The sequence below is a fragment of the Petromyzon marinus genome, chromosome 14 (assembly GCF_048934315.1).
Source record: "Petromyzon marinus isolate PM22_M1 ecotype Great Lakes invasive population chromosome 14, UKy_Petmar_22M1.pri1.0, whole genome shotgun sequence".
Taxonomy (NCBI): domain Eukaryota; kingdom Metazoa; phylum Chordata; class Hyperoartia; order Petromyzontiformes; family Petromyzontidae; genus Petromyzon; species Petromyzon marinus.
In genome coordinates this window covers 13,319,003-13,331,052 of record NC_133680.1, presented here as the reverse complement: position 1 = coordinate 13,331,052, position 12,050 = coordinate 13,319,003, and the positions used below count along the sequence as shown (strand labels likewise).

The window sequence follows — 12,050 nt, the reverse complement described above, 5'->3', positions numbered from 1 at the left end:
ACTACGCCCACCGCTCCACCAAATACGTATGAACACCAAGACAGAGTTCCCCCCCCCCCCCGTGTAACCTTCACAAACTGTTGGGGCAAGTGCTGTCAGCGAGTAGCACCGATAAAGGCCGGCACGGCACACGAGGTGGGTGGCCAGCACCACGCCCGGCCGCCTTTGTCTCCCCAGTGGCGATGTTTACGCATCGCACCAGGTACTCATTGGAGGCTGAGTCGACCTAGGGGAGGCCCGGGACCGGTTCAGATAATCGTCACTGGTGTTGGCCGTAAGCGGGAATCGAAACCGTGTCGCCGGGTTCATAGCGCAGCGTAGCGCTAACCGCTACACTACCGCTCCCCACAGTCACACACACAGTCACACACACACAGTCACACACACACCGTCACATACACAGTCACACACACACACACCGTCACACACACCGTCACACACACACCGTCACACACACACCGTCACACACACAGTCACACACACACCGTCACACACACCGTCACACACACAGTCACACACACAGTCACACACACACACCGTCACACACACCGTCGCACACACGTGCGTGTACACGTGCGCTTGGGGTTCTCGTTCTCCTGTGCAGTCACGGAACGTGGTCCAGACCAGAAACTCAGTTTGCAATTGCCACTGTGTGCCCCAATGGATAGGCAAAGTAAATTATAAATATGTGCAGCTCATGATTGCGAACAAAGCAGGATGTCTTCGGGTGTAATTATATTTACCTAGAGCCCATTTTTTAAAGAGCGATATACTTGGGTTGTTACACAAACCACAGCCCCCCCGATCGGTGGCATCGCGATGCCGCTCAAGCGAAGCGAATCAACAAGGATGATGCCATTCAAAGCGCGACCGAACGTAGCACCAGAACGCGTGCGCTTAAACACCGACGGACACAAGTCGGACGCAGGTTGCGAGTTACAGCACTAAGTAATACGCATTTGTGCGTGTGTGTTTTTATTGCTGCGAGTACATTCAAAGAACGGAGACAAAGATCGCCCCGTTATAGCCTTTAACAGACTGTTGGGGAAAGCGCTGTTAGCGAGCAGCACATTCAGGCGGTGACCACAGCGTACCTATGCAGCTAACACCACGGGTGGGTCGACTTTGTCTCTCACCCAGTAACCGATAATTGTCCACCGCACGACGGGAACGAATTGCAAGGCTGAGTCGACTCAGAGGAGGTCCCAGGACCGGCTTCCGATATTGGCCACCAACACTGGCCCAAGTCGGGTTGGACCCGGGGTTCGTGTAGCGCAGTGCAGCGCTAACCACGGCACCACCGCTCCTCCAACACATGAACGCGTTCACACGACACAGGCACACACACACACCACACACACACACCACACACACACACGCGGACACAGCTGAAGCAGCAGTGATTACAGACAATCCAAAATTGAGATGCAGCTTATCCCGGGACTAGCATGTCATCATCAGAACAACGTGTAAAAGCCCATCCCGTTTTATTTATTTAAAACATCGCTCAGTCACTCGCTCTTTCTCCTCTCTCGCTCTCTTCCCCGCTCGTTCTGCGACGCGAACAAACAACGCAACAACCCCGCGCCGTCCGTCATCGTTACCTTTGATGACGCCTTTAAGCATCCGAAATCGGCATTTGAACGAGACGGTGATCATCACGCCGCCGTCGCTTCTCTCCGCACTCACTCGGCTCCCTCGATCGCCGTTCAGCGCCGCCGCTGCTTCTATCGTCGCCGCTGGGGCTCTGCTGTGCGGCCACACGCGGCTCGCAGCGGGCAATGATGCTGCTGCTATGGGGGGGGGGTGGGCGGGAGGTGGTGGGGGAGCTCCACTCGCTGGAGGCGGAGGAGGCGGAGTGAGTGCGTGGCGGGCAGAATCTGCGCCCTGCAGTCCACGTCCGTGAGGGCAACCGCGCACAGGGAGATGCCAGGCAGCAGCAGCAGCAGCTGTGGGGCGGTGTGCCCCCCCCCTGCCCCCCACGCTCCCCAGCCACGCGGTGCCCCCCACGCTCCCCAGCCACGCGGTGCCCCCCCCGCCCCCTAGCCACGCGGTGCCCCCCCTGCCCCCCACGCTCCCCAGCCACGCGGTGCCCCCCCCGCCCCCCAGCCACGCGGTGCCCCCCTGCCCCCCACGCTCCCCAGCCACGCGGTGTGCCCCCCACACACGTTGGTCCACACAACTACCCCTCAAGGTTCATTATCAGCAGCATCGCCATGACTACTTGTTTCGTGCCCTAGATACATTTAACAGTAAATCATCATTACATTACCGAGTTATCGCTTGCCTTTTCTTGTTGCGCTCTTTCATCCGTCAAGATAAAAAGTGAAGGTTCGTATTCACGCCGCAACCACGTTGTTATTCGTGCGCACCAACTTATTTTTGCAAAGGCTACGGGGAAGCAAGCCGACAACTCAGAGTAGCTCAAAATTGACAACAATCTAGGATAGCAGCACCCCCACCACCACCGCCCAGCGCAGCACTCCTCCTCTGCCAACACGGAGTTCCAAGCCTCGCTCCGACCGCTCCCGCTGCCCTCAGTAACCCCCCCCACCTCTCTCTCTCTCTCCCCCCCGGCTGTCTGCCCCCTTCACTCTTCGTCTCTCCTCCTCAGCCCCCCTCTCTATCTGCCTCTCCTCTGCACCTCTCTCCGCCCCCCCCTCTCTCTTCCTCGGCCCCCTTCCACCTTCACCCCCCTCCCTCTCATCCTCCGCCCGCCCCCCCCTCCCTCTCCCACCAACGCATCCTCCTTTGAAGCAGAGAGGAGAGAGGATGGAGGGCAGGGGATGGATATTGGTAGAAACTAACCGGCCTCAGCAAATCGGCAAAAAAGAAAACCCATCACGGCATTTGAGAATTGGAATGAGCCTAGAACGCGATAGGGGGCGGGTGCTTGCAAAAAGGGGTTGGTGGTGGATTCATGCGAGCGATGGTTTGTGTTGTGTAGGAAAGGAAGCTCATACATTTTTAATGTTGCTCGACGCAATGGCTCGCCCTGTTTGGGAGATGCACGCGCATGGCTTAGGTGGGAGGTGGTGAGGGAGGGGACTCTTGATTGCAGGCGAGTGGATTTTTCCCCCCCACCGTCCCTGCTCCTCCTCCCCCTCCTCCTCCGCGGCAGCGCATTGGTCGCGATGCACGTGCCAGGGGAATCTGCTCTTGGGACTGAGGGGGCCCACTGGCACAAAAAAAATAACCCCATCACCGGGAGCGCCTCTCGAGACTAAACCGGCCTTGCCACAAGCGCCCACGTGTATAAATCGCAGCACTTACAAGTCGGGGGGTAGGGGGTAGCCACAGCCTGCATTCACTAATTCATTTACTGACGTATTATCGTCCGCACGCCAGTGTTTGCCTTGAAATATTTATGGTCACATTCGGCTCGATAGCATGCCTTGCATAAAATAGACTTTCAACTCCCTCGTTGAGAAGGTGGACAAAGTCGGTGGGGATAGTCTGAGCGTCACGTCACCAAGTGATGGAGGGTGCTCGCCGTCGGCTTTGGTGGTGCTGATCCAGCGACGGAGACAACGTTCCACATATTACTGGGGCAAGTCTCTTCACAGGAGAACCGCTGGCAACTTCCCAGAAGTGGGATTATTTAAAATACTTTTTTTGTTTAATTTTGCCAGGTCAGGCCCACTGTACTATACGGCTCTTTTTGAGACGCGACCTGGCTGTCACATTTGAGAGCTCAGCCAAGTGGCTTGTCACGTGAAAATATATACAGTGAGGGAAAAAAGTATTTGATCCCCTGCTGATTTTGTACGTTTGCCAACTGACAAAGCAATGATCAGTCTATAATTGTAATGGTAGGTTTATTTGAACAGTGAGAGACAGAATAACAACAAAAAAATCCAGAAAAACGCATGTCAAAAATGTTATGAATTGATTTGCATTTTAATGAGGGAAATAAGTATTTGACCCCTCTGAAAAACATGACTTAATACTTGGTGGCAACACCCTTGTTGGCAATCACAGAGGTCAGACGTTTCTTGTAGTTGCTCCTAATCTCAGCTCGTTACCTGTATAAAAGACACTTGGGAGCCAGAAATCTCTCTGATTGAGAGGGGGTCAAATTCTTATTTCCCTCGTTAAAATGCAAATCAATTTTTAACATGCGTTTTTCTGGATTTTGTTGTTGTTATTCTGTCTCACACTGTTCAAATAAACCTACCATTAAAATTATAGATTGATAATTTCTTTGTTAGTGGGCAAACGTACAAAATCAGCAGGGAATCAAATACTTTTTTCCCTCACTGTATATTACGAGCTGTCAACCCCTGACTGGCAATTCGAACTCGCAACCTTCTGATTGAATCAGAGGCTCCGCAAAGTCATCTGGTCAGGGTTTAATAAATTGGCGTCATTGATGTTATCTGCGTTTACTTATCAAGGACACAGCAGCTTCTTATAGCTGTCTGTTTATATGATCAATCGTTTGTAAAAAAAAATAGAAATAAGCACAAGCTATAAATAGGATATTCTAGTATCACGAAACGAGTGGCCATGTTAATGGCATCAGTCTTGGAGTCTTACGTTCTATTTATGAGTAATCCATCAATATTATATAACTATTGTCCTTTGTTGCTCAGCAGGAGAGCTTCGGTGTTTCGCGGCATATTGCTGGGGCTTGGCTGTTTAAATGCCACATCCTCTTAGCAGCACTTTCACATCAATAGCAGCACGTTGCAAGCTTCAGAGTGGACTTTGTCTATTCCACTGCAAGTGGGAGGCCATCAGGAAGCTAAGAGGAAACACATTCTCGTGATGATGTCAGGTTCTAACACTGCAGACAACTTGACATCCTGCTTGCTCTACTGCCTGCTACTGGCACCTCGCTTCCCCGAAGGCAGGCGATTCACACACACACACTGCACCTCCATCTCTACATAACCACAAAGCCCACCAGTATGTTGCGAGACCACAACGACATGCACTAACATAATATAAAATAAGTTACCACCCTTTGTCATTCCACTGCTGGATGAAGGCCTTTCGCGTGCCATATCGGTTATGATGTGCTTTTTTTAAGATCATACTTCGCCACGCTGTTCAGTGTGGAATGGTGGAGTGTACGTATGGACTTCTTTGGCACCGTACGTAGCCGAACCGTGCTAATCGGAAGTTGGGAGGGTACACAGAACCTGTTCAGATACCATTCGCGCGGAATCGAACTCAAGTCACCAGGTTCATACAATGTAGGTGCAGTGCGTAAACTGCTGCACCCCCACCCCCCGCACTACCACTGCTAGGTGGGTGCAGGTGTGGGGCCCTGCATCACCAAGTGTCCCTTTGGCCCACCCAAGTAAACTAAACAATAAACAATGTTTCATTCCTTTTTACCAGGTGAGGCCCACTGAGCCTATATAGCTCTTTTTCACTTTCCAGAAGCGACCTGAGCCAAAAATGATAGCTCAACGAAGTGAGTTATCACGTGGACATTTATAGCAGCCAAAATACTCTTGAACGCATGTTGATTTAAAATGTGGAGGGGAAAAAAAACCGGAGGACCCGGAGAAAAATCAACGCGACCACGGGGAGAGAGAGAGAGAGAGACGCAAACTCTAAATATACAGCAGCAGCAGGCGTCAGGGTCAGGGATGGAACCCGAGTGCACCTCCTCAGCAGTGAATTTATGCTATGATGGGCCCCCACACAAGGGCTCTACTGCCCCCCCCCTATCAGAGAGGAGCTGGAGTTGGATCCTCGAGATAAATAATCCACATTAAAAAGCCTCCCAAACGGCCCGAACTAAAATAAACGTTCACGGCACACACACACAGGCCACCACCGCGCATCCGTGCCGTGCATGTGGATGCTGCATTACGGGACACGGGGGGAGAAAAAAATATGAAAATATCCTTTGGTGTTAATAATGCATTTGTTGAAGGCACAATCTGACAAATGTACCATTTTTTGCAGCGTGAATGCAACGCGGATGCGACAGCTGCAAACAATCGAGCAATCCGGGCGGGCGGCATAATGTGTCATCGCGGCGGAGAGGGAGAGAGGAAGGCGCCGAGTTGCGTCTGTCACTCGGCGTCGGAGGCATTTTTAGATTCACAACAAACGCACACACGCTGACTGCTCTTTTGTTCTGCTCGCCTTTTGACGGGGGGGGGGGGGGACGCTGCCATAGCGGTGCTAAGGGGTCAGCACACCGGACCTGCAATCCCCAGGTCGCCGGTTTGATTCTGTCTCCCCGGCGCAGTCGTTATAACCAAGGGAAAGATTATTGTTTTTTAAACGCCGCTTCCCTACGGTATAAGTGGGGGACTCCGCAAACAGTCGATCAGCAGGTGGCACGTGGTGGGGTAAAGTGTGGGTGCTGCCACCCCCTCTGATATGTCTGGCCAGTGCAGGAGAGAAGGCCAAAATACCCTCAAGAGGAGCTGCTCTAGAATCGCCTCTAGTGGAGGCTCTTCTAACAGCAGTGACAATCGGCAGCTCGTGCGTGATGGGGTACTCGCACCTCTTCCAAAATGTTTGGCCAGTGTGGGTAGAATTGGGGAAATACCCTCCTAGAGGGGCTATGTGGAGCTACGCTCAGTAGTGGAGGCGCATACGCCAAAAGTATGGGCCTACAATACCAATGTCAGGGCTGCACATTTCTCAAATATTTTTGTTTACCTGTTTCACTTGCAACATTTCTCACGGCAATTAAAATAACACTTGATTCGAGTCTTCTTGTGTCTATATATATTTGGCAACAATGATAATTAAATGTGTTTTATTTTATCCAGGAGAGCCTCACCGAGTCTCTGGACTATCTTCAGTCGGACGCTGCATCGGGACGTTTGACGAACCCGAGCCACACGGGGCAGGCGGCACGGCACGGCGCCACACGCATTGCTGCACGGGCCGCCGTTCGTGCAAAAGAGACCACGGGCGATCAGCGGCCCAACACGTGAGTGAGAGCTGGGCTTTGTCAACGCCCGATGATGCTGGATGTAATCTCCGGCGAAACGTCGGACAGCAATTGTCGAAATCCCGCTTGCTTTCCAACATTCCTCCGGTTTGCTGAAAGAAACCGAATCAAATGGCATATTTTCCCACGTGACAAGGTGATTTGATTGGCTCTGTCAGGTGGTGAAGGGATATATTTTTCACCTGCGATTCGCACGGTTGGCTACATGCGGTGCGAAAAAAAGTCCAACATATTACAAAAAATATATATTACACCTACGTGAACTAACCCAAAATAAAATATTAATCATCGTTTTGCTTGTCTCTCAGATATGTACTGTACATGATGAAAAGTGCCACTAAAACCCCAAACCCACGTCCCGCCATCTCCTGGCCACCTCCACAGCCCAGTGGCGTTTGGGAGACTCGTAGTGTGATCCACCAACCCTGCCTACCTTAGTGGTGGACCACCAGCATGAGCACTCCCAGCCCTCATAGCCAGGCTGTGACAACATCCAGAAGCATTAACACCATTGGATCAAATGCAAGAAAAATAGTGGTCCCATCTTTTGCCGGAGAGCTCACAATATGGGTTAATTTGGGATATAATGGTTATCAAGAAACTGCATCCTATCGTATTTCTACTCCGTAAATCTGCGTGGTTAGAGACAGTACGAGAAGCAAGAGTCCCATTCGGCGTATTATACGAATTGTAGCGTATATCATCGGCATTGGTGCAAATGAATGTAAAACTGAGATTCTTTATTGCATACGCAGAGGTCCCACTTGCGCACACAAAGGAGGAACTCTGGAGGTTAGATACAGTAAACATTCACCTCTCTCCGAAGCTTCACTCTCTTCACAACTGAAACGTTCGATGCATTTTCCTGCACGCTTTCACGTTCACATGTCAACAGTTTGCTGAAGGGGTTCGGATTCACCATGAAGTTGTCCGTAGTAACGTGCTCTCCAAAATGCAATAGCTCCAGCAGTCATATTGAGGTTACCGAGTACATCAACGTCGTGAGAATTTTATTGTTTAATTTTATTATTTTATTCTCATCCTACGTGACTTTACCGAAAGAACCAAAGAATATACATCAACGGTGTTCAGGAAGGACCTAGAGTGGTTGGTTCCGATTGCAGGTCCGAGCACATTTCAAGGGGGACATTTTAGAATCTCTTTGCTGGGCATACCACAGGCAACATTGGGTCCACATTACCAGTGAAATCCTGAAACATAAGAGAACCCCGTATGAAATCCCGATAACTGGCTATCATGAAGCACATCAGACACCGGTGTTGGGGAAAACAACCAAGGGCTCACACGGCGACGCAGGCGATGAGAATGTAACTGGCTGCGTCAATGATTAGACACACGCCAAAGGCCGTGCGACTCGCGTCCGGTTGGCTGCTGGGAAGCTTTATTGACAGGCGCTGTCTGAAAACGGTTGATCCCGGGGTCGAGATTTAACCCCGCGGGTAATGAGACCTCGTGGAAGCCGGTTTTTAAGGGGAGGCTTGGAGGAACGACGGGATATATAAGCACTCCTGTGTTTGTGTACCGGAGCCCAGCAAGTGTGCTGATCTCTGGAACGGGGGGCCCTTTGTGTCAACGTTCCGGCAACGTTTCTGCGACGGTGCATTGCGCCCTCTTTTGCGCACCTTTGGTCGTGATAAATGAAACATTCACGAACATCCTCATTTCATCGAATTAATGTTGAAAATGTTGTTTTGATGTTTTTTTGTCAACAGAAATATGCATGCATGTTGAACTTCCTTCGCACCGTACGTAGCCAACCGTGCCCAAAATAATCCCTTTCAGTGATCTTGCGAGAGCTTTTAAAGGCACAGGGATGTAGAACACACCAAATTAAAGAACATTTCACATGCTCGAAAACATCCATTGTTTTTGTTGTTGTTAGCGCCACTCTTTCTGCGTGTTGTAGGATCAGCTGGGGCGTGTAAAATACCTCAAAACGACGACTCACAAGCCCCCAATTGTCTGGAGCCGAGGGAAAAGTCAACGCTAAGAAACCCGACCAAAAACATACAAATGTGGTTGCTGGTGTCTCTTCCATCCCCATATAACTTCATAAATATGGCCCTAAGCTAACCTCTCTAAAACAGGACAAACCACAAGTGGCTGCCTGGGATTGAACCTGGGATTGAACCTGGGACTGAAGCTGGGATTGAACCTGGGATTGAACCTGGGATTGAACCTGGGGTTGAAGCTGGGATTGAACCTGGGATTGAACCTGGGGTTGAACCTGGGATTGAACCTGGGATTTCAGCGGTGGTGTCCCCGAGTGCTCCGACATGGCCATTCTAAACTCGCCGAGCATCCTGTACAGCCTCTTTCCCTGACGCCGCTTCTTTTTTTTACATGCCCATTAGTATGTGCAGGTCAAAGAACATGCCTGTAAGCAAGAACTGCCTTTACCTTATGACACAAAACCTGTGTTTGAACCCAGAATCTCAAGGGGTATTCCTTCAACAGCCTAATGCCATCATTTATCCTCATTGAGCAACTCTCCAGCCACTCCCTGACCACATACATTGGGCTGTTAACCAAGCAGCCATTGTAAATGTATGTGGTTAACGCAACCAAAATAACAGAAATCTTCGACCGAACGGGGTGGCTCGGTGGGGTGGCGGGGGGCGGGGATAATGCTGCGTTTGAGGTGCGAATCTGGGCAGCTGCCAAGTAATTTATGCCAGATTCTCAATTGCAGATGAGTTGATGGTTTTCAGTCTGCTTGATCATCAATGAGTTTACATTTTTTAAAAACCTCTTAAAATTTGGTTTTCCGAATTAATTGCGTGCAACTCTGAGGATTGAAATACATAAGTCTTTTCCGTGACTGATATGAGGAAATAATGATTTACACGGCACGAATTAGCACTTATTCTTGGTTCTTTCGGTAAAGTCACGTAGAAGGGAAACAATAAAATAATAAAAATATAAAACAATATAATTCTCACGACGTTTCGACTGTAACACAAGCAATCATCATCAGGTGTGGAAACCACAACAAGAAAATTTGAAAAAAAGTGTTTTTATTTTAACGTTAGCACCACGGAGAGCGATTTAGCAGTTATTCAAATGGACGAGTCCACCGTAAGCGTGAACAATCAATTAAGATCCGAAATGGTTTATCAAATCCTTCCAATGATTGCTAAGCCAGAATCCATCTTCTCGGTTTAAATTGTCTCTGTGTTTGTATATGTGGATAGCCTCATGGACGAATCTCTCATGGTAGCCAGATGGCTTGCAGAGAACCTCTGTCTTGGAGAAGTCAATGTCATGTGAGCCTACTGAATTATAACAGTGATCTGCCACAGCCGAGGTGTTGGTCCTACCGTGTTTTAGGTCTGCTTTGTGTTCACGGATGCTTACGGTGGCTTTCAGACCGCATCCATTATTTTCGTCTCCCCCCTCCTCTTTTCCGAACATAGATGGACTCGTCCATTTGAATAACTGCCAAATCGCTCTCTGTGGTGCTAACGTAAAAAAACGCCACTTTTTTCCAATTTTCTTGCTGTGGTTTTCACACCTGATGATGATTGCTTGTGTTGCAGTCGAAACGTCGTGATAATTTTATTGTTTTATATTTTTAGTATTTTATTGTTTCCCTTCTACGTGACTTTACCGAAAGAACCAAGAATATGAATCCCTGCAGTCACGAAAGCTTTAAATCAGAATTAGCACTTGTCACGCCAGGCAATAGAAGTGAAAAGTCACTTCAGAAGACGTTCTGTGGAATGGTCTTCTGGCGTTGTCCCTTGATATCATCATCATTAGTATGATGATTATTATTCAACGTGTTTACCCAGGAAACTGAGTCTCAAGATTATTTTTTAAGAGGCTCCCGCCAAGTTTTCGCAAAAGGCGGTGATGTTGCTATTGCTCGTAATCCAAATTGAGAAATGTGCGGAGTAACTTTAGTATTGGGATGTTAGGCCAATGCAAATTACATTACATGTTTGTTTTTAGTTATGGGGGGAAACCAGAGAACCCTGAGGAAGCCCATGCAGAACACGGCGCGAAAATTCAAATTCCACGCGGTGAGGTGCCCGAGTTGGGAATTGTACCCAGGAACATATTCCTGTAAAGGCACGAGTGTTATCACTTAACCACCCTGCCACCTCGGATCTGCTAACATCAGGTGTTCCAGAAGAATAATTCACCATCCCCATATCTGATTCCCATAGCAAACACGGGATATAAATTGGTGATAAAAAATATATAAAAACTTAAGTCAGCAAATTATGCGAATAGTGCAATAAATAATGATTCACAGTTAGATTTACAAGATATGACAACTCACTAACAACACATTACAACTTAAATTCCTTCCTTACCGTGTATGTGTGAATACTGGAGAATTATACACTCCTAGGTATGCACTGCATTAACCCTTTGTGCATTCTCAATAGCCACTTTTTCTGCAATAAAATGAAACATTATTGATTGAAGGTCAGGGCAAAATTATTCTGAAAAGTGAAACAATGTCACTTTGTGAATTCAACAAATTAGCCAAGAATGTACAAGGCAGTTTAAGGCAGCAAGAACTGAAGGTTCTACGGAGGTGCAAAACCAAACCATGGGGATCCTCTGACAGCATTTTCTGGGGATTGTGGGTAGCTGGGTTAAAGCCGCCCGCTGAGCAGACGTGTGAATTGCCATCAATCTACCGGGCGCGCCGATAGCGCTGCCACCGCCCGCGCAGCGCCGCTGACCTCACACATTCTCCACGCACCCAGAGCGAGTGTTTGTCAAAGGACATCGATTTTCCGTTCCAGGAAAATTGATAACAGGTTCTCGCTTTGCGCTGAATACATTTTTTTCTTCTTCTAAGCAGAAACAGCCCCCACTGCTTGCCAGTGGCTGGCTGGCTAACTGGCTAGCGGGCTGGCTGGCTGGTTGGCTCGTCAACCGGCCGGTGAATCAGCCGGCTGGTCGGCCGGTCAGCTGGCTGGCCGGTTGGCCGGCTGATCAGCTGGTGGGTCAGCCATCTGAGTCTGCCAGTCAGCTGGTGGGTTAGCGAGCTGGTCGGCTGGTCATCTGGCCGGTGGGTTGGCCGACCAGTCGGCTGGTGGGTCAGCCAGCTGGTCGGCCGGTCGGTTGGCTGGTGGGT

At 49.4% G+C, this 12,050-nt stretch overlaps 1 protein-coding gene across 3 annotated transcripts in view; it reads right to left on the bottom strand.

Annotated features, from left to right (window-relative positions):
• The window catches only part of LOC116942303 (glutamate receptor-interacting protein 1-like), a 374,480-nt gene that overhangs the window by 307,431 nt on the left and 54,999 nt on the right, over positions 1–12,050 (bottom strand). For 2 of the 3 annotated variants that reach the window (XM_032954031.2, XM_032954033.2), the window contains exon 1: positions 1,605–1,944. The exons of the other annotated variant lie outside the window; for it this stretch is intronic. In XM_032954031.2, the coding sequence (XP_032809922.2) occupies positions 1,605–1,659 (55 nt within the window). In that variant the 5' untranslated portion in view covers positions 1,660–1,944. Of the gene's footprint in view, positions 1–1,604; positions 1,945–12,050 lie in introns of those variants that run through there. 3 annotated transcript variants of the gene reach the window in all.